Source organism: Rhinichthys klamathensis, unplaced genomic scaffold (genome assembly GCF_029890125.1).
Source record: "Rhinichthys klamathensis goyatoka isolate OS25496 unplaced genomic scaffold, OSU_Roscu_1.1 h1tg000228l_1, whole genome shotgun sequence".
Lineage (NCBI taxonomy): Eukaryota > Metazoa > Chordata > Actinopteri > Cypriniformes > Leuciscidae > Rhinichthys > Rhinichthys klamathensis.
The window spans coordinates 7,905-34,098 of NW_026606752.1; the positions used below are offsets into that span (position 1 = coordinate 7,905).

The 26,194-nt window shown below is 38.6% G+C and overlaps 2 protein-coding genes across 2 annotated transcripts in view; both read right to left on the minus strand.

Moving 5' to 3' along the window:
- Positions 1-8,365: 8,365 nt before the first annotated feature.
- On the minus strand, positions 8,366-12,757 carry gpr37a (G protein-coupled receptor 37a). Its single transcript, XM_056264910.1, has 2 exons — positions 11,217-12,757; positions 8,366-9,230 (listed from the first exon to the last, which is right to left on the minus strand). The coding sequence occupies exons 1-2, from the start codon at positions 12,069-12,071 to the stop codon at positions 8,406-8,408; spliced, it is 1,680 nt and encodes a 559-aa protein (XP_056120885.1). The 5' UTR covers positions 12,072-12,757; the 3' UTR covers positions 8,366-8,405.
- Positions 12,758-12,887: 130 nt separating this feature from the next.
- The window catches only part of pot1 (protection of telomeres 1 homolog), a 48,817-nt gene continuing 35,510 nt past the window's right edge, over positions 12,888-26,194 (minus strand). The window contains exons 11-21 of the mRNA XM_056264904.1: positions 24,608-24,777; positions 24,037-24,128; positions 23,921-23,944; positions 23,725-23,754; positions 20,895-21,051; positions 17,887-18,077; positions 17,670-17,805; positions 17,441-17,523; positions 13,618-13,712; positions 13,319-13,424; positions 12,888-13,225 (exon numbers count right to left, since the gene is read on the minus strand). Of these exons, the coding sequence (XP_056120879.1) occupies positions 13,116-13,225; positions 13,319-13,424; positions 13,618-13,712; positions 17,441-17,523; positions 17,670-17,805; positions 17,887-18,077; positions 20,895-21,051; positions 23,725-23,754; positions 23,921-23,944; positions 24,037-24,128; positions 24,608-24,777 (1,194 nt within the window). The 3' untranslated portion in view covers positions 12,888-13,115. The remainder of the gene's footprint in view (positions 13,226-13,318; positions 13,425-13,617; positions 13,713-17,440; positions 17,524-17,669; positions 17,806-17,886; positions 18,078-20,894; positions 21,052-23,724; positions 23,755-23,920; positions 23,945-24,036; positions 24,129-24,607; positions 24,778-26,194) is intronic.

A 26,194-nucleotide genomic window follows, 5' to 3' on the forward strand; every position in this document is an offset into this window, starting at 1 on the left:
GAAAAGGATCTACCGCCAGCAGTCGATTTTGATATTCTAGGTATTGTCAACTGGCCGGAATTTTGAGATCGCAAAAGGCGTGAAGGACTATAATGCGTTAAGAGCTCGCTCAAGTACAGGGGAGCTAAACCATTTAGTGCATTGTAAGTAATCAGCAATATTGCAAAAATGTATACAATGTTTAATAGGGAGCCAATGCAGTGTTGACAGAACCGGGCTAATATGGTCATACTTCCTGGTTCTGGTAAGAACTCTAGCTGCTGCGTTTTGGACCAACTGTAGTTTGTTTATTAAGCGTGCAGGGCAACCACCCAGTAGAGCATTACAATAATCTAGCCTTGATAGTCATGAACGCATGAACTAATTGTTCCGCATTTGTCATTGAGAGCATATGTCGTAATTTAAATATATTTTTAAGATGGAAGAATGCGTTTTTACAGATACTAGAAACATGACTTTCAAATGAAAGATTGGTATCAAAGAGCACACCCAGGTTCCTAACCAACAACGAAGACTTGACAGAGCAGCCATCAAGTGTTAGACAGTATTCTAGGTTATATCATGAGGAAGTTTTTTGTCCAATAATTAGAATCTCTGTTTTTTTTTTTTCAGAATTAAGTAGTAGGAAATGACTAGTCATCCAGTTTTTATATCAGCTATGCATTCCGTTAATTTTGTGAATTGGTAAGTTTCGTCAGGGCATGAAGAAATATAGAGCTGAGTATCATCAGCATAACAGTGAAAACTAATGCCATGCTTCCTAATGATATCTCCCAAGGGTAGCATGTAGTGAACAGCAACGGTCCCAGTACTGAGCCTAGTACCTAGTACTGACTATTGGATTGAACCCTGACGCCACCTGTGTCATTACACCACAAAAGTCACCCCAACCTGCAACCTTTCAAACATCAGGCAAAATGGCAATAGTTTATTTTGATGGTCCACTTTAGACATTCTGCTGACTATAACCTTTGCAGCAACATGTGGACTAACTCTCATTAAACGACCTGTCTGCTTAATATCTGCTAATACCTTATTTTGATGGTCACCCAAATGACATCCTACTGACTATAAGTAACTTTAAGACTACATGTCAACCTATTCTACTAACCCAAACCCTAACCTAATAGTCTACCAATACTCTAATGAGAGTTAGTTGACGTAGTTGCAAATTTACTTCTTATTAGAATGTCTAAAGTGGACATAACCAGCAATATATTAATGAATAAGTTCAAATGAATGTTCATTAAGGACATCTTGCTCATTTATACTCATGCATAAGGAGAGATTTGCTGGGGGATCAAGAAGTCTCATTAACACAGGCCTGGCACGTTCAACAATTACTCAATTCACTTGTCAGCTTCAGGGCCAGAAGTAATGCATCGCCCTTCCTGTGCACAGATGGGCAATATCCAACATCACCCTCTCTCCACTTTCTTCTCTTCTTTCCCTCTTTTTCTCCTGTGACTTTCTGCTGATGGAGTCAGAAGCAGCTGTCTTTCCTCCATCTACTACCACATAGTTCAGAGAAAGTGGAATCACAGTTTGGCATTCTATATTTCACAATTTTGTGGTTATTTATAAATGTGCTAGAACTAATTTATAGAACAAAATATAATTTTGGATATATGTTGAGTGGGATCCAAAAATCGAAGACAAGAAGTTTACATTAAAAGAAAAAAAAATGTCATTAAAAAAACAGCAAATCTTTGTTTATATTCTTGTTTAATTAAAATTTTGAATCTCAGACTTTTGGACCCCGCTACAACAATTAGGGGCCATTTACACGACACCATTTTTCAGCGAGAATCTTTATACGTTTAGGCTGTTCATTTACACGGCAATGGCGTTTTGGGGGCCTGAAAAGACAAACTTTTGGCTTTTTAAAACGACGCCGTTAATGTCTCTGTGTAAACAATAAAACGAGTTTGTGACGTCATGTGTATGTGTATTACGTGTTCAGTCTACAAGCATATAGTGTTTCTTTACAAAGTGACATCGCCAACTACTGGCCTGGCAGCAGAACACAACGTTTTTAATTGCATTTGCAGATCCGTGTGAACGGGGATCGTTTTAACATATTATGATATATTTAAAATAAAACAAATGTAATTAAGACATGGATATGGTTCTATCTATATCATGCAAAACGTATCTGAATTTATTTCATGATTAATCTATTTGATCTATTTTTTTTAATCTATCATACAAAAGGTCAAATTGTTTTTTTTTTTTTAAATAGACATAATTTTGAGTTACACAAAATTCTCAAGGGGAAATTTTAATTTAATGGTGACCTTTCCTACCTTGCATTCTGGGAAAGAAGTGACAAGTGACAACCACATCAAAGTGACAAGACTATTATATGCAGGATTGCCTTTGAATTCTTTCCATGACAGCTCTCTCTGGAAACCCCTCAGCACAAGTTGCCCGGTCTTTCGTGCAAAGCATGTGAGGTCTGCTATGGAAAAAGGTGACCTTCTGGCATTCTCAAGCTGTTCACCCACTGAATTGTGCAGAGACACTTCTGATTGTATCACTTTGATGGATTTTGACAGCAGAGCAGCCATGATGTTTTTAAAGTAGAGTTTAGCTTCAAAAAGGAATGATAAAAAAAAAAAACTTAGAGCAAGCAAAACTAACTAGGATATTTGCTAAATTTAGATGGATTCACCTTAGTAGATAAGGTGGCGATAATTGGGGATATCAATGCATGTCACTTATTATTAATAGTCCATTGGCCCTTCGAATACTTAAAATGAATTATAACACCTCAGTGTCCCTTGCGGCCCTTTTGTTTGTGGCCACTGAGTCGCGGGCCAGTAATGCCCTTTTGGCTTTCTCCCACATGCCATAAAACATCCACACAGGGCAGTGATTGTTTCCTTTCGACCCCGAATGCCACAGTGACGCAAACAGTTTCCTTTGTCCAAATGAAAACTCTACAAATTTCATTTTTTGTCTATTTAGCTAAAAGGTCCATGTCAGAATGTGTTTTGATATCCCGAGACAAAGAGGTTTAGCTCCTCGATGAGACACACATACTGTACAGGAAAAGAAAGAGTAATGGAAACTGAATCAAAATGAAGAATCACTTCATGAAAAAGACTTTCTGTATTTGCAAATGTAAATAAAAACAGAACTGAGCTGCCTTAACTTTATATGTGAAGAACAGAGACGTTTGAAAAGGGATGTTTTCTCTATTTCAGAGAGAGAAGGAGGGAGGAAGACAATGCAGAGATTGTTTATATACACCCAGGGAAGCGTTATTATGCCAGTGGATGTTGGTGCACATTTGACCCTCCTCCAAACAAATACAACTGGGTCCAAACATCTGGGACAACCAGAGGAATGTGTTGGATTTTCCTCCATTTTTCAACTGTATCAATTTCCCTTTAAAAGCACTGACTGTTTTTTTCTGGTTCATGAAATGCTTGTTTACGCACACGCACAGCATTAGCATAAACGCTACATGGCTAAACGCCTCAAGAACAATATTTGTGTCTGGTGGTTGTTTTTAACTGGTGACTCAGAATGCTGATTAACATCTATTCAGGGTGCATGTTCAGTCCTGTGGACCATTATATGCTTCGGCACATTTTCTATTTAATTTGACATTTAAAGTGAACTGGATTTTTCAGATAAGACCATAATACAGGTCTGAAAGCCTTCAGTTTTGTGGACCTGAGGTTGAACTGCAAGCGTAAAGAGAGCAAAGAATCTTTATTTTTAAGCATTGAAGCGAAATAAAAGATGAAATTAGAATACTTTCTAAATGTACTTAGTTACCTAATTTTGTCGGCGCCGATGGCATACTGTTTAGTGCCGTTGCACTTCGGGCAACCCGTGGTCGAGTCCTGGTGTTGTGCCAAATTATTACCCCCTTAGTATTGGTAGGTTTAGGATTAGTTGTGGGTTAGGATTAGGAAATTAGGTAGCAACTTCAACTAGGGTGGTAATAATTTGGGTGGCAGTCGAAATTTGGCACACCACCGGCAGAGGTGTGAAAGGTTCATTGAGTGAGAACAATAGAAGATGAATTCTCCTCGCCAGACATTATACAATAGACTGGATGTGTTTAGAGGGCAATAAAATATTCTATTAGCATCTTATTAGCCTTCCCTTTAAACTCACATGAACATGGTCTTAGAAAATGCTTTATAAAATGCATAGTTTTAGAGATATCGTCCTCAGATTTGAAATGAAGCATGTTGTTATACCACATACAAACAAAACTTACATTTAAAAATATATTCTTAATATATATATATATATATATATTTGAGCTTATATATCTCCATATTAATACGAGTCTGAGTAATTCTGAGTCTTGAACTGTAAACTCTCAAGTGTTGGCTTTCTAAATATATGTTGGTTGGGTGTCTATTCAGAATGACTTATGAACAGCAACCTTTTTATTTTAGGTATGTCATTAATACCCCACTTGCCAAAATGAGGGTGTCTAGGAAGGGGTTAAATATTGATACAAATATATCTTTTCTTGTATCACACTGTTTTTGCTGTAGTTCCATAATGAGTTAAAATGGGGGTAAATTAAGCAATAGCATGGTAAAAACATTCAAAACTTTTGCGCTTTCACTCATTAATGAGAAATTACTGATTAGATACAATATGGTTTTAGTTTAAAATAATTATAATTATGACTGTTTTATAAGCTTAATACAAAAGGTGTAGTTTAGGGGGTTAAAAAATAAAGGTTCCAGAAGAAGGTTCTCGCTGCGATGCCTTAAGACCCATCGTTGGTTCCCAAAAGAACCTTTCAGTGGACAGTTCTTAAAAAAACATGTTTTTCCTGTTTGCAAAAGAACATTTGAGTAATCTATGACCTTTTTTCCACTATAAATAACCCTTTGTGTAATAAAAGGTTTCCATGGATGTTAAAGGTTCTTTGACCATCAATGCCAATAAAGAACCTTTATTCTTAAGAGTGCAGTGGTCTCAGGCTTTAGTGCCACTGTATAAATTCTAAATTATATATGCAAATAGCAATTACAATAGCCCCTTAATCCCTATAAATATTAATAGTACTTTAATTAAAGCATTTGTTACTGGGAAAATGACTTTGCCAAGCCGAGATAAAAGGAATTTAATAATTAATGAGACACTCATTATGTAATGAGCAGAGGTAATTTCCCGTACATAGTCATGTGGTGCACAATTCCACAATCCCACAGGTTTGAGAACCCCTTTTTTTGCGAAGGATAATCTTCCAGTTTTGAGCAGGAAATAAAATGTAAAAAAAATCTGCTCATTTTAATTTGCTCATTCTCAAAATGACATTAAAATGGCTGAGCATATTAAAGTAATGTAGAGTGTCAAACTGTCATAAGACACAATTGCTGTGATTTCCCTGAGGACCAAATCAAAGGTTTAGGATAATGCTGATGACGGGGCAACGGGAGGGAATGTGGGCGCTTCCGTTGCGTGAACATCAGAACAGCTCAATTAGGCTTTTCAAAAGGGAGCTTTAAACAAACTTGAAGGTTCTCCTACAACAAACAGCAATTTGGCAATGCCAACAATCCCATAATTCCCCTTCACAAGGCCGCCGAGGAGGGGGACTGCAGTACAGTGTGTGTGTGACAAAAGACGAGCCGCTCACACACAGGGAAGAGTTCACAGGGAACTCATTAACGCATTCAAGCGTTCACCACAGGCGGTGACCTAGAAATAAGGGACAATTCCACAAAAGGAAAAACAAGACAATAAAGCCCTTCTTTTCCGTGAACGGCATCCACTCAATCAGATGGATCCAATTAGAAAAGACGCTAAAAAGCGGAGTGTCTTGTACCATTGTGTCCTATACACATAAAACTGTTCCCATCAGCGTAAACAAGATAGTGTGCATAACCAGACCAGGCAAAATGAACAAATGCTATAGTAAACCTTCATTATGGTATAAGAAATGATGAAATTATAATAAGATGCCCTAATAAGAAGCGATAACAGTTAAGTAAGAATAAACAAAACTGAATTTAGTCCTTGTGGGAGCCAACAACGTAGTGGCATGAAGCACTCATCATTCATGAAATATTAATATGACATGCCGTTCAAAAGAATGACTGTTTGTTGGTGCCTATGAATAATGTATTTGGCCAAAGTGTGGGTCTGAATGATGCAATCTATTTAAATATGCATGAGAATGTCATCACTGAACACGAGTGCCTTCAAATAAAATACAAGCTAATCTTCTTTATGATAGAAACAGATTTTGATTAAAAAGTCAAGCTAGGAACAATTGAAAACTATACAGAGAAGATGGAGACAATGCTGTCAATATTATCACTCTTGTATTGTTCTTTCTTCTGTGCGATACAAAATATTGAAAAATGTCCTTTCAAATGTTTTTGTCCATACATTAAAATCAATGGGGTTCAAAACAACATTAGCCTGAATATTTTTTCAAATATCCACAGTAGAAAGTGCACATACTGTAGGAATTTATGTGATATAGAAATCTTTTCTAATAACGTAAAATTCTTTACTGTTTCTTTACTGTTAAAGTCTTTAAAGTCCCCCTGTGGTTAAAATCAAGCTTTAATGTTGTTTATATGTCTATGTGGTGTTTTTAATATGTTTTAAGACAAACCATGTGCAAATTCATAAGTCAACACCATTGCTGAGTATTTTCTTTAAAATTGCAGTGAAAAAAGGTTAGGTTTTTCAAAAGGTTTGAAATCGATGGTGTTTCTGACGTCACAAAACTACCTTGGTCAATGTGTGATCGTCAACGAGTGGATCTCTGAGCCGGTGTGAGTGAGTGGGCGGGGCTAAGTTGCATATTCATAGAACCACGTCTACTAAATAAGGCAAGGGTGTAGAGGTTTTTTTTTTTCTAGGAAAAAAAAAGTTTAAATATGTCATTTTGGTGAACAAAGTTGAGTTTTAAGGGATAAAATGATTTACTACAGGAGGACTTTAAAGCATCCCTTCTGAACAAAAGTATTAATTTCTAAAATCTTGAATTCTTTCTGAACTGTAGTGTATTCTTAAGATATCATATCATCAGGGTCTTGATGTGAATGCTGTTCCAAACGGTAGAAAACACCTTCTAGGATACTCTGTGTTGGCCAAACTTTTAATTGGATCTGAAATAAATCCCAGAATGCATTGTAACATGCTCTGTGGAAAAAGAAAAAAAACTTTCAAGATGGCAGAATGGTCAAATGTTGATATCAACACGCTAACAACTGTTGTCTCTTTTGAGTGAACTCGTTCTGCATTCTGTAGATCCTTTTAATTTGGTCACTTATGAGATTCTATTTCTGTTAGGATGTTGCCTTGGAAGGAAACTTCCTGTGTAGGAAGTAGACGGCAAGGCAGCGCACTAGGTTTTGGAGCTGAGCTTAAATGTATAGTAAAAGAGATGAGATTGATCCTAAAGCAGAGCAAAAGTCCACTTTTCCTTTTGATACTAAACGGCCAATAAACAACCAGACCACAATAACGAAACTCCAGCTGTCTTGTTAAGCCAAACAGGCTTCCTACATCTTTCCCTACACTCCCAATCCAGTCCGCACTTCTATCCGTGAGGTCATGGAATCCGCTGCAGCATGAATGCCTAATGCTGAACTGGCCATGGCCTTAAACAAAAGCCTCTGTGTACTAGAGTACTGTATGGCATTGATGACCCAGAGGCCTGTGAACCAACACCATCAAGAAAGAACCAGCCATTGGAGAAGAATTGATTGGTAAAGGATATACTGATTGGTTAGATCACATAATCTGAATAAATAGAAAACACCGTGTCCAGTTTCAGTAGAACACTCAAGTTTTATCTGTAAGACATTTCAATGTTTTTTTTTTTATTATTATTCAAAAGTGACATGTCTTGGCTAAAACAACAGAGTCTTCAGTGCTTTTCAGTGGCTGAAGTGCATCACAAGTATTTCTGCTAGCAAATACAGAGTGAATTTAATACTTACATAGCAAGGGAGCTAGGCTTAACGTTAAATCGATTCACAAGAATCGCCAATTTCCACAACACCAAAACATACTATGAACAGCCATTTTCTATATATTACCTTCCGTACAGTAAGTCTCAGAGATACTTTGAACAAAAATACAAATACACCAAATTAAAAAGAAAAAAAAGAAAAAGATACTGGGGTAAGAAAATTGTGCAAATATAACAAATGCATGTGAGTTAATCCATACTCCTTCTAGACTTCCAAGAAACTACACATGGTACTCATGTCTTCTGTAAACATCAATAGGCAGTTGCATCTCTAAGACAATGTGTTCTGTAATAAACGTGTGGATGTTCTTTGTCCCTATAATCACAAGTTAAAATATCCAGTTTGTGGGCATCTCTCCCAAAACAAAGCACAGTAAAATCAGAAACTGCACAAAACTAATGTGTACCCCTTAGGTAAGGTACAACCTTAGCAGTGAGTTCCCGCTATTGGGAAGGTAGATGGATCCCTGCACCCTACAGTACTGTAGGGTGAAAGCTCCAGCTCGGTGGTGCCGTCCTGATCGTTGTCGTCACTGTTGGGGTCCGAGGACTTTGGTGGGCCGCACTCCTCAAAGCAGCAGCAGCAGCAGTCCAGAAAGGCTTTGCTGAAGGGCCGACAGAGAGCCAGAAGCAGCACCGGTGTAACCGCGGACTTGCAGAACAGCATCATCTGACTCACCAGATGCAGGATATCCAGCGTGCGACGCGGCACACCTGTAGCCATGTACACCGATACGATGTTGCTGATGTTCTCCGGAATGACACAAAATCCGTATAGGATAGCCAGAGCAACAACAATGCAGTTCATTTGGCTCTCCAATTGGATCTGCTTGCGGTTGCCTCGGACGCTGGCGCGTTCGGCCTTGCGGATCTTGCGTGCGGTCACCACTGAGCTGATGATGGTGAAGAGAGTGGGAAGGCAGAAGTAGCAGCCGAAGTACCACCAGAGACGAGCGCTGTTGTAGGTGAGTCCGAGGACGTAAAGCGTGTCCGGGAGAGCCGTGGAGATTCGGACCACGCAGTGTTCGCAAGGCGTCACTTCCGGAGGCTCACGGTCCTCTCTCACCAGCTGCCGGATTAGAAGCTCGGGCAGGGCGAGGAGCAGAGCGCCGATCCAAATCACCATTAGCTTGGCTGCAGTGGAGGTGCAGTTCTCGATCATCTCGTAGTACATCTGGACGTTGCTCGCGGCACGGAAACGGTCAATGCACAAAGCACAAAGAGTGAAGGTAGTTACTCCTAAAGACGCCACCTGCAAGGTAAAGGGGATGCGTGGTCATTACTTATAAACTTTTAGAAAACCCTTCCACTGACAAACCTGGAAACAGCGGTGGGATCCTAAAGGAACATTGCGGGTGAAATTAAAGCTAAGCCTAATTGACAGCACTTCTCAAAGTTGATTACCAAAAAATAAAATTGGACTTTTTTCTTTTTTAAAGCAGCAAAAATCTGGGTTACATTGAGGCACTTGCAATGGAAGCGAATGAAGCCAATTTGTAAGCATTAAAATACTCACCGTTTCAATAGTATAGCGACAAGACGAAAATAGTTTGAGTCGACGTAACACCTTAAGCTACTGTAAAAAGGATAAGAACAGAATATAATATAAAAGTTGACATAAGTGCTTCAGATTTATGCTTAATTTTTTTTTTTTTTTTAAATGGTCACTTTTCATTTAAATTTGAAGTGCCTTATACCGTAACCTCGATTTCTGATTCATTTATTTCAGGAAAAAGGAGGAATGAGTCTGAAAGCATTTGTGGCATAATTTTGACCATAAGAAATTTTAATAGATTGAGCGCAACTTGTATTGAACTCCTAAGTGTGTGGAACAGTAAGGAAATTCAATCCCACTAAACACCACAGCCTTTCCATTTAGGGCCATAGACTTCATTGTTATGTTGAAACATTGTGATCAAGTAAGCGGGTTGTTCTGAATCAAGGGTGTAGGCATTTGCGCTCTGTAGTATCAGGAGATTAAAGCCACAACTATGGCACCAATCAGGTCAATTCCTCAGAAACGCATGATACAATCTGAACGCAGCCTCAGGGCAATACCACTATCTCTTTGTGTCTGCAGCGGAGACACTCCCCCTTACTCAAGTAGACAAAACACAACAAAGATGTCTGTCCTGACCTACACATAACATTTGCATTGAATTTCTGACTAGACACCTTCACACAGCCTTCTTGTTAATTTAACAGCATATTTCATTTAGATTATTTTTCAAGCATAATCTAATAAAAAGGCAAACAAGTCAGCTCTGAAAATTTGTTACTGAGGAATGTTGGAAGAACACTTTAATCTGTATGTTATATGATAACATTAGTCTAAGGATTATTGGTTTGATCATGTTGGCGCTTTAATGCAAGAAGTCTTTGGAATAGGTAGCGGACCCAAATGCAAAGAAAAGTCAAAAATTGTTATTATCTTGTGTTGTGGAATTACATTGTGAAATTGGACAGACGCTGAATGGAGTAGCTTTTTACGCAAATACATAAATTAATAACGCAATGCAAGTATTTTGCAATTTCAACGTTGCTACAAAAAAAGGCTATAGAGCTGTTAATGGCGTTTCACTTTCATGTCAGTAACTGTCTTGGCTGAGAAACAGTAGCAAAAATCTTGCTAAGCAAATACACAGTACAGTAACTTACCTGACTCAGTGACCTAACACGTACGGTTTAGTAGCCCAGGCATTTGAAGGAAACTAACACCTTCCTTGAGCACTAAGCAATAAATAAATACGTATAAAATGATGAAAGCATTTACATGTGAATCCCATGTGAATTTACCAAGGATAAACCAGCAATTTAACCAGTTTCAGGTGAAAAAGTAGCTTACTGTACGTCTGAGAACCTGCTAGACTAAAGTCAAACTCATTCATGAAACCAGGTCCGGCTCTACAGGTGAACCTGACCCACTCAATCACGAGTCTGACCCACCCTTAATCTTATAGCTCACCTTATATCATAGAGGACCTAGGATGAACACGTTAAACAGATGCAATGGAAAAATACATTGAATGTGTGATTGGATAAGTTAATTAGGGCTATACCTGATCACAAGAGATGATCTTATTTTAATGATTCTTTTTAGAAGTCTTGCCCCATGTAGCTACCATAAACATTTTTCAATTATTAACCAATTTGACATATAAGTAACAGAAATAACTGCATTTCAATCACCCATTGAAAGTGACCAACCACAGTTCTCTTAATCCAATATGGCGTTTACCTCAATGTATGGAATGATTTTACAGGAGATTTCCCCAAGGAGCCAATCCTTAGTGAGTTCGTGGAATATAACAAGTGGCAAGCAGAAAAAGAGGATGATAAAATCCCACAGGGCGAGGTTGGCCAGCAATGAGTTTGAAATGCTTCTCATGTAGTAATTGTGGCACACTATGCACATGATTGCTATATTCCCAACAATCCCCACAGTGAAAATGACGATGGAGATGCACATGACAGCATATGCACCATACGATTCACCTGTCACGGGGAAAAACGGATTCTTCACCCCAGGGGTTTTTGGTCGTGTGTTAAGGGGAATGAACGGAGTGAAGACTTCCTCAAAGTCTTCCACAGGTGAGGTGCCCCATTCAGGAACAGACGTGACATCAGTAGGAAAGCCTGAAGGCTGGATCTGTGCTACATGCTTCGGCAGTGACTCCACGCGCTCGAGTTCATTCTCCGGAGATTCGATGCCTTCATCTCCCGCCGTCGCTCTTTCTCGTCGACGATGAATCCCGCTGTTTATTTCCCTCAGAAATGTTTTTGTGTTGCTATTGTCCATTACATTAGTTTTTTCGTACTTCTGTCTGGAAGATGCGCTCACCATTAAATGTTTTGTAGTACCGGCCAATGAAATCACATCTGTAGTTTCCTTACCAGCAAGGAGGTAAATTAAATCATAACGGATTTTATTTAACGTCACACGTCGTTCATGGCTGTTTGTGTTAACTTTACGCACTTTGTAGGATGAAACAATTTTTGACGTTAAATCAGTCGTTTTGTTGCTACTCGCGAGAACTACTGAGAGTTCACAACTAATGAGCAAACAAAATACAGTTAAAAATTGCATTTCCATTGCGTTTTCCAGTAAGTAGTATATCCCTTGAAAATATCCAAACCTGATAAATCCAGTATTTTAAGGCGTACTTGTAGAATTAACATCAAGCGTCGTCCCACTCACTGGTCTCTCTTTTAGATGAACATCGCTAGTTTCCATTTTTTAAAATCAATAGTTTTGTAACAGCAGGTCAAACAGGTGTTCAGCCAAACAAAACAAAGCTAGTTGAAGCCCTTGAACCGCAGAGATATTTCCAAGCGTTTCTTACAAGAGGAAAAATAGATGTCAAGGAACGAGCATCCAGCATCTCGATAAAGTGAAAGTCCTTGAGAGCCGTTTATGATCTCCTGATGGATCTCTGAGAATATGAAGCTCTGTCAGGGAGGCGCTGCTTTCACAGATACAACACAGTGAACGCGCCACCTAGTGGACTGAAACACCACGACATTTTGTTTCCAGCATCAACCACCTGCTGTCAATGCTCATCAGTTTCACTCCAGATGGCTTGTTAAATAATGCCACACACAGGTCCAAACAGAACAAGTAGTTATGTATTCTAAATAGAAATATACTTTATTTTATAGATGAATGAATTGATTGTGTTTGACCATAAAACATATTTACATTTCTTAAAGGGATAGTTCACCCAAAAATAATAATTTTGTCATCATTTAATCACCCTTAAGTTGTTCCAAACATGTATGAGTTTCTTTCTTCAGTTGAACACAAAGGAAGATATTTTGAAGAACGTTGGTAACCAGACATTTGAAGGAGCCCATTGACTTCCATAGTATTTTTTTCCTACTATGGAAGTCAATGGATGCCGTCAACTGTGTGGTTACCAACATTCTTCAAAATATCTTCCTTTGTGTTCAATAGAAGAAAGAAACTCATACAGGTTTGGAACAACTTGAGGGTGAAAAAGTAATGACAAAATTGTCATTTTTGGGTAAATTATCCCTTTAACACAAAAGATTTCTAGCAACTCATTTTTTCTTGTTCTTTGCAGGTGCCTGTCTATGATATTTTACTTTTAATCAAACTGTCTTTAACTTAACTTCTTTATTCCTCTCTGATTTCGGAGTCAGTGATCTGGTAGCAAACTTTATTATTTCTGTCATTGTCCTTTACAGTGTAGACAGAGAGGCAAAGATCCAGCCATGGACGTTCTTCTGCAAAGAAAATACAGAAAAAAAGACATTATCTTACTCTAAATATTGAAGGAATGTAAAGAAAAAGAAAATCATTAGGAATGAAATCTTTACCCAAACTGCTTTGTGGTGGTTGAATTGTGTCGATGATGGTCTGAATCTTGTCCTGCAAATCCTGACTGCCTGAAGCATCGATAGCAGAAACATGGAAGAACTTCTCCTGCAAAGAATAAGACAGAGAGAAAACCACTAAAGCCTATTTCAAAAGAGAAAATGGCGCCCTCTGCTGATCAGGTAATGTACAGCTATATTTGTGTGTTTTACAACTTTTTAACAAAAAGTCGTCATTTTATACTAATGACAAAATGTGCACTTTTTCCAGATATTTAATGAAATGGCATTGATATACTCACAGCGTTCTCCCACAGCAGAGCCTCTAATGTGTCAGTCCCATCATCCAGTTCAAACTGGATTAACAATCTGTACTGCATCAGCTGAACTCCCAGAGCTGTGTGACAGAAACAGATGAACTGCCCAAATATACATGTGGAGGAAGTGTCCAAATTCTCTTTAGGACAACAGTGTCACAAGAGACATTCAAAACGTTGGACAAGGAAACACTGAAGCGATGCTTGGATCTGCCTTTTTTTGAACACAAAAATAATTATAACTCTGACCAGAACATACACATACACACACATATACATATATCTATATCTATATCTATATCTATATATATATACACTCACCGGCCACTTTATTAGGTACCCCATGCTAGTAACGGGTTGGACCCCCTTTTGCCTTCAGAACTGCCTCAATTCTTCGTGGCATAGATTCAACAAGGTGCTGGAAGCATTCCTCAGGGAGTTTGGTCCATATTGACATGATGGCATCACACAGTTGCCGCAGATTTGTCGGCTGCACATCCATGATGCGAATCTCCCGTTCCACCACATCCCAAAGATGCTCTATTGGGTTGAGATCTGGTGACTGTGGAGGCCATTTTAGTACAGTGAACTCATTGTCATGTTCAAGAAACCAATTTGAAATGATTAGAGCTTTGTGACATGGTGGAAGTAGCCATCAGAGGATGGGTACATGGTGGCCATAAAGGGATGGACATGGTCAGAAACAATGCTCAGGTAGGCCGTGGCATTTAAACGATGCCCAATTGGCACTAAGGGGCCTAAAGTGTGCCAGGAAAACATCCCCCACACCATTACACCACCACCACCAGCCTGCACAGTGGTAACAAGGCATGATGGTTCCATGTTCTCATTCTGTTTACGCCAAATTCTGACTCTAACATCTGAATGTCTCAACAGAAATCGAGACTCATCAGACCAGGCAAAATTTTTCCAGTCTTCAACTGTTCAATTTCGGTGAGCTCTTGCAAATTGTAGCCTCTTTTTCCTATTTGTAGTGGAGATGAGTGGTACCCGGTGGAGTCTTCTGCTGTTGTAGCCCATCCGCCTCAAGGTTGTGCGTGTTGTGGCTTCACAAATGCTTTGCTGCATACCTCGGTTGTAACGAGTGGTTATTTCAGTCACTGTTGCCCTTCTATCAGCTCGAACCAGTCTGGCCATTCTCCTCTGACCTCTGGCATCAACAAGGCATTTCCGCCCACAGAACTGCCGCTCACTGGATGTTTTTTCTTTTTCGGACCATTCTCTGTAAACCCTAGAGATGGTTGTGCGTGAAAATCCCAGTAGATTAGCAGTTTCTGAAATACTCAGACCAGCCCTTCTGGCACCAACAATCATGCCACGTTCAAAGTCACTCAAATCAACTTTCTTCCCCATACTGATGCTCGGTTTGAACTGCAGGAGATTGTCTTGACCATGTCTACATGCCTAAATGCACTGAGTTGCCGCCATGTGATTGGCTGCTTAGAAATTAAGTGTTAACGAGCAGTTGGACAGGTGTACCTAATAAAGTGGCCGGTGAGTGTATATATATATATATATATATATATATATATATATATATATATATATATATATATATATATATAAATGTAATTTATTCCTGTGATGCAAATCTGAATTTTCAGCATCAATACTCCAGTCTTCAGTCACATAATCCTTCAGAAATCATTCTAATATGTTGATTTGCTGCTCAAAAAAACATTTCTTATTATTATCAATGTTAAAAACTGTTAAGTACATGGTTTTCAGGATTCTTTGATGAATAGAAATTTCAAAAGAACAGCATTTATCTGAAATAGAAAGCTTTTGTAACATTATACACTACCGTTCAAAAGTTTGGGGGAAGAAAGAATGTTTTTTGGGGACAAATTGTCCACAACTGTTTTCAACATCACCGGTAATAATAATTAATGAATATTTTTTGATTTCTGAAGTATCATGTGACGCTTTAAGACTGGAGTAATGATGCTGAAAACTCAGATTTGCATCACAGAAATAAATTATATTTTAAAATATATTCAAATATATATATATACATATATTTTTAAATCAAATAAATGCAGCCTAGTCATATAGATTACTTTTATGATGCACTTTTTTTGGGCTTCAAAATCTAGACCCTCAATTCACTGCCATTATAAAGCTTGGATTAGCCAGGACATTTTTTAATATAACTCCGACTGTATTCATCTGAAAGAAGAGTCATACACCTAGGATGGCTTGAGTGTGAGTAAATCATGGGGTAATTTTCATTTTTGGTGAACTATCCTAACCTGGGTTTCCCCATGCTGCCTTTGCGCAGTGCGATTTTATCCACGCTGCTAGGCAGCCTGGATTCCATGGACAAGATTTTCGCCTCAGCGAGGGGACCAATCACAGAACGGGGAGGGAGCAGCGAGACGATGACGACTTTTTCCCCCCGATAAAAACGTGTCTGTAGAGTGTCCATATATACCTTCTACCCTCATGTTTGTCTTGCACAAACGGCAATAGTGGCTGAACGCCATCGTGTACACATAAATCTCTGACCCATCGTCTTCTTCCTCGTCTAATTTCTGTCGCTCTACACACGTCATCTGGAATAATTGAAACGATTGGCTATGAGCTACATACAGGCGCATTTGATAGACATTCTTAGCACCCAATAAACGGCTCTGGGCATTCGTAAACCACGCCTCAAATACGAGAAAATATACATGTGGTTCCCAGACCCAAGTCTCAATGAGGTTAGCCAGGCTAGAACTATCCCATTGATAATAAAAAACTAAAACAAAACACCCAATAAATAGATAAAAACATTTATACATTTCCAAAATGAAAAGTAACTTGTTTTCACATATTTATATAATGCACTTTTAACTACACCTGTAAGACATAATACCTAATAAAACATGACAAAAAAAGTATTATTTTGCTCTTAATTTCATGTTATCATCTCCATAGAATGTACTTTGGAAACTAACTGTAACCAATCATTTACAACTGGGGATCTATTTTTGTGTTTGCTTTAAGCGCTGTAATTCTCAATATTCTTAATAAATATAACCCAACTTTATTAAGTAACACAGGTCTCATACCCAAGACTATATTTTGCCTCTTTACTATATTTGGTTTCTTAAAAAATTGTTCTAATATTGAATTACTTATGTCCAATTTTGTCTTATCATTTTACAAGTGTTAAAATTTGTTTGTGTATAATGTGCTTTAAATACGCCACAGCCTCTCCAGCACCCTAAAGAGGAATGATTATATTTAGATGATATTTCCCTCTTTTCATTAGGGTTGAGCCATTCAGAACTGAACTGAGAATGTAGTTTTCAATTCTTGAAATTGAATTGAGGTAGCAAACATGATGCAAAATTGTAATTTTAATATGAAGTAGAAAAAATTTAAATAAACTAATGTGTTAAAAAGTGATGAAATAATACATACATTTTTTCTTTATGAATGAGTCATTAAGAATGTTAGAATTAAGAACAGAAACTGACATTAAAAAAATCTGTGTTTCATGTGGCACCTATAGAAATTTGTTCTTAGTTAATATACATTTTCTTATACTGGGTAAATTAGTCATTTATTTTATTAAATTATATACATTTTACATTATAAATGTATTATATACATTATAAACATTTTGATGTCAATTTGAATTTTAAAAAGTTATCTGAAAATATGGTGCATATTTTGTGTTTTGATTGCTGTATTAATTGCTTTGACAGTGCAGAAGTTAGATAAGAGAAATGTTGAATAATAAAAATATCATAAAAATAAGGCATAATAAATAGGCATAATTAGGCCAAAATGATACCTTCAGCAACCGCCTGTCCATCATAGGTCTCCACTCCAGTAAACACATGGTTTTCAAACGTGTTCAGAGAGCACCGCTTACACCTGAGACACGCACACAAACTCAAATTTAAACACAGACGTGATCGCATCCTTCCCTGGGGTTTGTCAAACAGTGTTTACACGACGAGAGATGTACACACTGAATACCAGGGGAGTTTAAAATGAAGTATGTACGCCTGTCCTCTTACCCATAATATCTTTTGTCTCCAGAGAACAGGAAGGGAGCTGTGAGATCCATCAGGGCCATCCTGCCGTTCTCTGATCTCACGGGAACCAGGTTTTTGTAATCGCGTGATAACACGCAAATCTCATCCAGCGTTGTTCCTGTAGATACAAAGCTATATTTTTAAACTTATGTCACAAATATATATATATAAAAAAGCTTTTGTTTGTAGTCGGACGCACCCTCAACGAATATCAGCTGCATGTGAGTGCTTTGCCCCACCATGTCTCTGGATATGTGCATTGAGATGGTTCTGCCGGCTTCTCTAGAGCTCGCTGATGAAGTGGCGGCCCACTGCTCGTCGCAAGGCTGGTTCTCTCGCGCAGACTCCCGAAAGACTTTAGCAACAGCACCGTCATCGGGAACGTCTTTCCTGTGACATACAAACAAAATGTACACTACCAATTAAAAGTTTGGGGCTGGTTAGATTTTTTATGTTTTTGAAAGCCTCCTATGCTCACCAAAGCTGCATTTATTTGATTAAAAAAAAAATAATACAGTAAAATTAGTAATATTGTGAAATATTATTACGGCTTAAAATAACTGTTTTCTATTTAATATATTTTAAAATGTAATTTATTCTTGTGATTAAAGTTGACTTTTCAGCATCATTACTACAGTCTTCAGTGTTAGATGATCCTTCAGAAATCATTCAATGCGCTGATTTGAACCTCATTTCTTATTATTATCAATGTTGAAAAAGGTTGTTGTTCTTAATACTTTTGTGAAAATAGTGATACATAAATGTCTTTACTGTCCCGTTAGGTCAATTTAATATGTCCTTGCTAAATAAAAATGTCTTATTTAAATCTTAAAGGGATAGTTAATCCCAGAAATGAAAATTAGCCCATAATTTACTCACCCTGAAGCCATCCTAGTTGTATATGACATTATTCTTTCAGACGAATACAATCGGAGTTATATAAAAAAATGTCCTGGCTCTTTTTTTAAGCTTTATAATGTGTTATGCATTATTATGCGTTATTACCGTATGCCATTTTTGACAGTCTCCTACATGGATGCATGTAAAAATAGGTTTACATGCATCCAAGACCTGATTGGTCAGATGGCCCAGGCTGTTGTGATTGGTCTACTCTGCTCTGATTGGTCATATGGCCCAGTCTGGTGTGATTGGTCTACTCTGCTCTGATTGGTCATATGGCCCAGTCTGGTGTGATTGGTCTACTCTGCTCTGATTGGTCAGATGGCCCAGGCTGTTGTGATTGGTCTACTCTGCTCTGATTGGTCAGAGGGCCCAGGCTGTTGTGATTGGTCTACTCTGCTCTGATTGGTCAGAGGGCCCAGGCTGTTTTGATTGGTCTACTATGCTCTGATTGGTCAGATGGCCCAGGCTGTTGTGATTGGTCTACTCTGCTCTGATTGGTCATATGGCCCAGTCTGGTGTGATTGGTCTACTCTGCTCTGATTGGTCATATGGCCCAGTCTGGTGTGATTGGTCTACTCTGCTCTGATTGGTCAGATGGCCCAGGCTGTTGTGATTGGTCTACTCTGCTCTGATTGGTCAGAGGGCCCAGGCTGTTGTGATTGGTCTACTCTGCTCTGATTGGTCAGAGGGCCCAGGCTGTTTTGATTGGTCTACTATGCTCTGATTGGTCAGATGGCCCAGGCTGTTGTGATTGGTCTACTATGCTCTGATTGGTCAGATGGCCCAGGCTGTTGTGATTGGTCTACTCTGCTCTGATTGGTCAGAGGGCCCAGGCTGTTTTGATTGGTCTACTATGCTCTGATTGGTCAGATGGCCCAGGCTGTTGTGATTGGTCTACTCTGCTCTGATTGGTCAGATGGCCCAGGCTGTTGTGATTGGTCTACTCTGCTCTGATTGGTCAGAGGGCCCAGGCTGTTGTGATTGGTCTACTATGCTCTGATTGGTCAGAGGGCCCAGGCTGTTGTGATTGGTCTACTCTGCTCTGATTGGTCAGAGGGCCCAGGCTGTTGTGATTGATCTACTATGCTCTGATTGGTCAGATGGCCCAGGCTGTTGTGATTGGTCTACTATGCTCTGATTGGTCAGATGGCCCAGGCTGTTGTGATTGGTCTACTCTGCTCTGATTGGTCAGAGGGCCCAGGCTGTTGTGATTGGTCTACTATGCTCTGATTGGTCAGAGGGCCCAGGCTGTTGTGATTGGTCTACTCTGCTCTGATTGGTCAGAGGGCCCAGGCTGTTGTGATTGATCTACTATGCTCGATTGGTCAGATGGCCCAGGCTGTTGTGATTGGTCTACTATGCTCTGATTGGTCAGATGGCCCAGGCTGTTGTGATTGGTCTACTCTGCTCTGATTGGTCAGAGGGCCCAGGCTGTTGTGATTGGTCTACTATGCTCTGATTGGTCAGAGGGCCCAGGCTGTTGTGATTGGTCTACTCTGCTCTGATTGGTCAGAGGGCCCAGGCTGTTGTGATTGATCTACTATGCTCTGATTGGTCAGATGGCCCAGGCTGTTGTGATTGGTCTACTCTGCTCTGATTGGTCAGATGGCCCAGGCTGTTGTGATTGGTCTACTCTGCTCTGATTGGTCAGAGGGCCCAGGCTGTTGTGATTGGTCTACTGCTTACAGCGCGAAGAAACGGCCTCAGCACTTTCATACACATTGATACAAACAGTAACAATGGTGTCGGTTTTAACATATAAATTCAAGTTGAGTCCTCATCCTTTGGAAGTGCATCAAAGTGGATTTGCTTTCGCAACGCAGAAAACAGCGTATTCTTGACATTTTGACGACACAAACTAAACTCTTCCAGTCTCAGCTACAACTACAGTGTTTAGGGGTTAAAGTAGACGTTGCTCACGAGCAGCCAATGCAGAATATAGGCTGGCATTATGCAAATTTACAAGCCTACGTAGGTTCACGCAGAAAGTAAGGTAATATAATTTATTCGATCTGGAAGCGTCCACGAATCGTAGAAGCGTAGACTGGAATTACTGATTCAGGCAGTTCAGAATCAGTTCTTTCTTTTGGGAGAAAATAAATCCATTTATCTGCACTTTAATCTTTGAAACTTTGCAAACCATTTACATTCACAAACAGCTACATTACCTTTCTTGTAGTGTGTAATACTTGAAAAAGCATAATAGGGCACTTTAAACAACGAACAATTAAGTATAAATTCAACCTTCTCTGTATTCTTTTCATGGATGCGAGTCAGGAGCAGGTTGCAGAGTGTCAGACTCACATTGTTTTACACTTGGAGCAGAAGAGCTTCAGGCACTGGTATAACTGCTGAGGATGGTACTTCTTCACCCGGGCTCGGACATGACATGACAGCGGCGGGGTGGAGCGTTTCACCCGGGCCAGTGTGAGCTGCTGCGTGTTGTGCTCACATGTCCGCACTGAACAATCACATTAAATATTAGTATTGTCAGAGCTGTGGCTTAGTGGTTATAGGTCACCATGAAACGTCTTTTCTTCTCTATTGTAATGTATACTAACCGTGCGTTCACGCCGCCGGCGCCGAGAGCGGCGAATTTCGCTCTCACCACCCTGCCAACGACGCTGTAGAAAGATTTGTGGACACTCTGACTCTGACGTAGATCGAATGCTTGGTCTTTTTTATTTAAAGGAGCCGCAAAGCAAACAAGCATGTTGATCGTTATTTGTGCAGACTGACCAAGTAGGGTATAAGTTAACCTCATGGAATCTTTTAAATGTGAAAGTAAGAAATTGATCGATGGAAAGAACTTAACAATTATAGTGACATGTTTGCTAATGAAATAAACCAATTAAATGCCATTTGTGTGGTGTGGCTTTTGTGTTCATGGTTAAGTGCTAATCTAATTTGCATTCCCGCTGAAAAACAAGCGTTCTAGCGCAAAATCTTGCCTATAAATAGTGTTGCGCGCCTTATTATCAAATTCAAATGATCAACCTCTCCTCTATTTTGCTTGGGAACTAATGACTGCGTTCTCTGGAATCCTCTCAAGGGGAGCACTTCTACATTCCGATTGGTTGCCAATAGACCGCGTCATAGCTTATTACCATAAAGTTGACCTGACTTCAACTTCTCGCCGCTCTCACCGTCCAACCTACAGCCTCTGGCCACGCCGCCCTCGCCGGAGCTCGCCACCGGCTCACATTGAAAATGAATGACTTTCGGCCACATTGACGCTCTCGCTGGCGGCGGTGTGAACGCACGGTTAGTGAAAAGGCTTGTCAAAAAAGAAAAATAGTAGGGCGGGACTCGATTTTGTCCATCGGGAATAGTATATATAATAGTGGACAGATAAATCATTTATAAAATTAAATACAAATATTGCAATATTCCATAAAAAAATACAAATGGTCAATTTTGATTTCATGGTGACTTTAACACATGTGATGCGACATATCGAGATGTGGTGAAGGTGACGTACAGTAGGTTTGAATCTGGTTCTTAACATTTCCCAGTGTCTTTTCCCCTAATATTAATCCAACACTGTGGATTAATATGAGCAGGACGTTGTAACGTTCGGCCTAATCGGCAGAGTTACGAAGTAAATTAGGGGTCAGATTAAACTGTGTGAGAATTTTCTTAAGTGTTTTAAAAGATGAGACAACAACAGTGCTAACGGGAATAAATAAAGTGTATTTACAAATTTCACACCACAAAACTAGAAAACTTAGGTTGTAAAACACTTAAGAAAGTTCTCACACAGTTTAACAGCTGTTCCTCTTCATGTGCACAGACTTTGAAAGGCTTACCGGTGAGGCCGATTCAACGCACACACATACACTGGACTGGAACACACACACTCACAGGACTTATTTTCTATATTGTATATATTTATTGTTGGTGCTTTCTATTTAATACACTTTGAGGTATCATTCCATCTTGTTTGTTGTTGTGTTTATGGTGTGAGCAAATAGAACATTTCTATATATATATATATAAAAAAAAAAATCATATAGAGGGTATAGACTAGGGATGCACCGAATCCAGGATTCGGCCGAATATTGGGCTTTTTAACGGGGTTCGGTTTCTGCCGAACCTCAGAATTTTTTTCCACCGAACCGAACCCTAGGCTTGCACTACGCGCGCTACGTCGAAGTCACCGATCAGTGAATGACATCAAAGTACCGCGTGAACGAATAGAGAGCAGACGGCTCCTTATGCTTTTGAATTGCTCTCGCGGTAGTTTGATGTCATAAACTGATCTGTCTGTGCAGCGCCGGTTCAAGTCGAACAAGCCTGTAGTATAACGCGTTGTGTCAGGAAGAAAAATAGGGATAGCTCACAGCTAAAGTTATTGCAGAGGCCAGACAGACTCACGGAGGCGATTGGCATCTCACAACTAGCACTTTATTCCACAATCGAACTTGTGTAACTGTCTGTCACACGTTCTACCGTCCACAGCGTTACTTAACAAAATAAGATAAAAATGAGCATCAAACAGAAATAACCCGCATACATGGGCATGTGTTCGAGGCGCACGGCACATACAATACGGACTGCAGACAGTTCAACAGGGAGTTCTTAAAGGGGCCACACCTTATTTCCACTCGTTACAGTAACGTTAGGTGGACCGTTCGAATGCAGTTGGCTGTGAGAAAGTGAAAATAGAACTCGTGAGCAGAAAAAGTGTTGTTTGGCAGTACTTTCAGTGAAAAGAAGGCAATTCAAGTGTAGCTACATGTTCAATTTGCAATGCCGATTTGTCTCATGGTGGCAAGGACTCTAAACAATAGGCTACACAATATCGCCACTGTTCAAATGCATAATGTTGCTTATTTTTTTTATTTTTTTACAGTTATAAAAGTAAAAGTAGTGTTTATTATTTACAGTAATAAAATAAAATGAAAAATCCACTTTGTTTACTTCATTAATGTGTTTACTGTGTTAATGGACTGAGGATGAGAGTAGGATTCGGTATTCGGTTTCGGATTCGGCAGAATCTTAACCAGTGGATTCGGTATTCGGCCGAACCCCACAAATCTGGATTCGGTGCATCCCTAGTATAGACCGTAGATTTTGTGGTGTATCCTGCCTTAATTAGGCTGAGCGTTACAACGTGACTTATTTTTTTTACCTGTATAAGAATGTCCTGTATCTGCTTCATCTGAAATGAAAAAACAACAACAACAACATTATAATATATAATATAATAAAACCATTTACATATTAAAGATTATTTATCATTTTTTTTTCATCTGTGGTGGAGAAAAAGCTTTGAGAAGTCATACAATAGTCATATATAAACCTAGTAATATATAATATATCTATACCTGGTTCTTCATCATTTGGCAAGACTAGAAGGAAACATAAGCATACAGATGAAGGCCAGCTGAGCATGACACAAAACTGGATATAAATTAGAAAAGCAAAAAGAGGCACCACCAACCTACAGCCTCTGGCGGTGTGTACCAAATCTCCAGTAACGTGCCATCATTCACTTCATCATACTCATCCAGATCGACATGATTCTCTAGCACGCTGAATATTGATCAGTAGAGATAGAGAGAGAGAAAAAAGAAAAGAAAGAGAAGTTATTTTATAATGAAAATGAATATGACTTAGTGTGCCTCATTTAATTTGCCATCAAAATACTCAAAACTTCAGCAATTTCTTATATATCAAGACGGTGTGTGTGTGAGTGTATATATATATATAAGATTCCTTATTTTGTCTCATTATGTTACTTTGTACTTATGTATGCATATATAATGTGTGTGTATGTATATATATATATATATATATATATATATATATACATACACACACACACACACATCATATATACATACATACGTACAAAGTAACATAATGAGACAAAATAAGGAATCTTTAAGATTCTGCACCATGTTTACATCACTAATCAAATTTGTTATGCTGATAAATAATATATTTCTTGTAATGAAAACAATTATTTAAAAATATACAAAACAGGCATTTTCAGTGGTCTTCAGACTCGCCTCTTGAGGGACTGTAGATCAGGGCTCTCTGCAGGAAGGCTGCGTAAACCTCGTCCATACGTCGACCCCCCATGCAGGTGGAAACTGAGATGTTCAGCTTGATCAGGCTGCTGGTCCGGAGCTCGCTGAAGGAGTGAACGGAGATTGTAGAACCGCAGGAACGTGCCGGGCTAAACGTAAACGCAAACAGAAGAATGTTTTCATTACAACATCAGTTTCTTCAATTCTAAAGACTGATGAATATGGAAATTCTTCAAGTACGAGCCGCTCTTTTCAGGTCCTACCACAATATCTTTATAGGATTCAAGCCGAGACTTTGATTATACCACTCTAAAACTTTTATTTTGCTAATTTTCAGCCATTCAGACAAAAAAAAAAAACTGCTTTGCAACCCTTTCCGAATTGCTATATTTCAACTTACTCCTAAGCTGTTTTGGAAAATTTCTTCTCAACATTCTGTACCTATATAAGTTTTAAAGCCGCTTCTCTCTATATATAAAGGCGGTCTTTGTTAATTGTCCTAAAACTAATCACCTTCCCAAAAGGTAGCCGTTTCCTTCGTTTCAACCCTAAGGGGGCAATTACTTTCACAGGGTTTTCTCCTATTAAATAAATGAAATAATGACTTCAAAAATATGCTTTAGGTTTTCTCAGGTTAAAATTTAATTTGAAGATATGAAACCATTCAAAGAGAAATACACAATTAAAGAGAGAATCAGGATGGAGTAAATATTTGTTCACAGTACTAACTAAATAAAAATTAAATGCATCACCTGTCCATAGCTTGTAATAATTAGGATACATTAAAAAAAAGTCTATTATACTCACCAAGGCTGTATTTATTCGATTAAAAATACAGTAAAAACAGTACTATTGTGTATCACAATTGAAACTGTTTTCTACTTATACTTTAAATTACTCCAATTTTCAGAGTCACATGATTCTTCAGAAATCATTATGCTGATTTGCTGCTCAAGAAACATTTTTTATTATTATCAATGTTGAAAAGAATATTTTTGTGCAAATTATGTTCAAATTCAAAAGAACAGCATTTATTTGAAATATACATTTTCTAAGATTATAGACGTTTTTTACTGTCACTTTTGATCAATTAAAAAAAAACTTGCTGAATAAAACTTAATTTCTTTAGAAAAATTTATTTGATTTTTTTTCCCCACCTTTTGACCTGCATTGAAAATATATAACTTACAATACAAAATAAACTAATAAATACTTTCTATACTTTGACCATTTTTTCATCTCTATTCTAGTACTTTAATAATTATCAGTCCAGCAGGTGGAGCTACAGCACTAGAGTTGAGTAACAAGAGTAACAACATTACAGTAAGATGGAAAGAAAAAAATGTTGGTCCCCTGAGATCACTATGAGCAACATGAAGATAGACAGAGACCGAGAATCACTTAATGAACTCTTGTGCAACAAGATTGTCTTCATATTATGGATTTTAAATAGACAAGTGGATATGATATCAAAACACCTCTAAACAAGATGGTGTCAGATTTCTGTTCTGCATTTATAATCCGGTTCTGGGAGTCCTCCTATAGCTGTACACTTTTGACGTCATA

Excerpts from the sequence above, each read along its gene's own strand:
- gpr37a (XM_056264910.1), bottom strand. The coding sequence starts at position 12,071 with ATGGAAATGCAATTTTTAACTGTATTTTGTTTGCTCATTAGTTGTGAA. Across the intron at positions 9,231-11,216 it reads AAATCATTCCATACATTGAG|GTGGCGTCTTTAGGAGTAAC; the intron begins GTAAACGCCATA and ends TTTACCTTGCAG.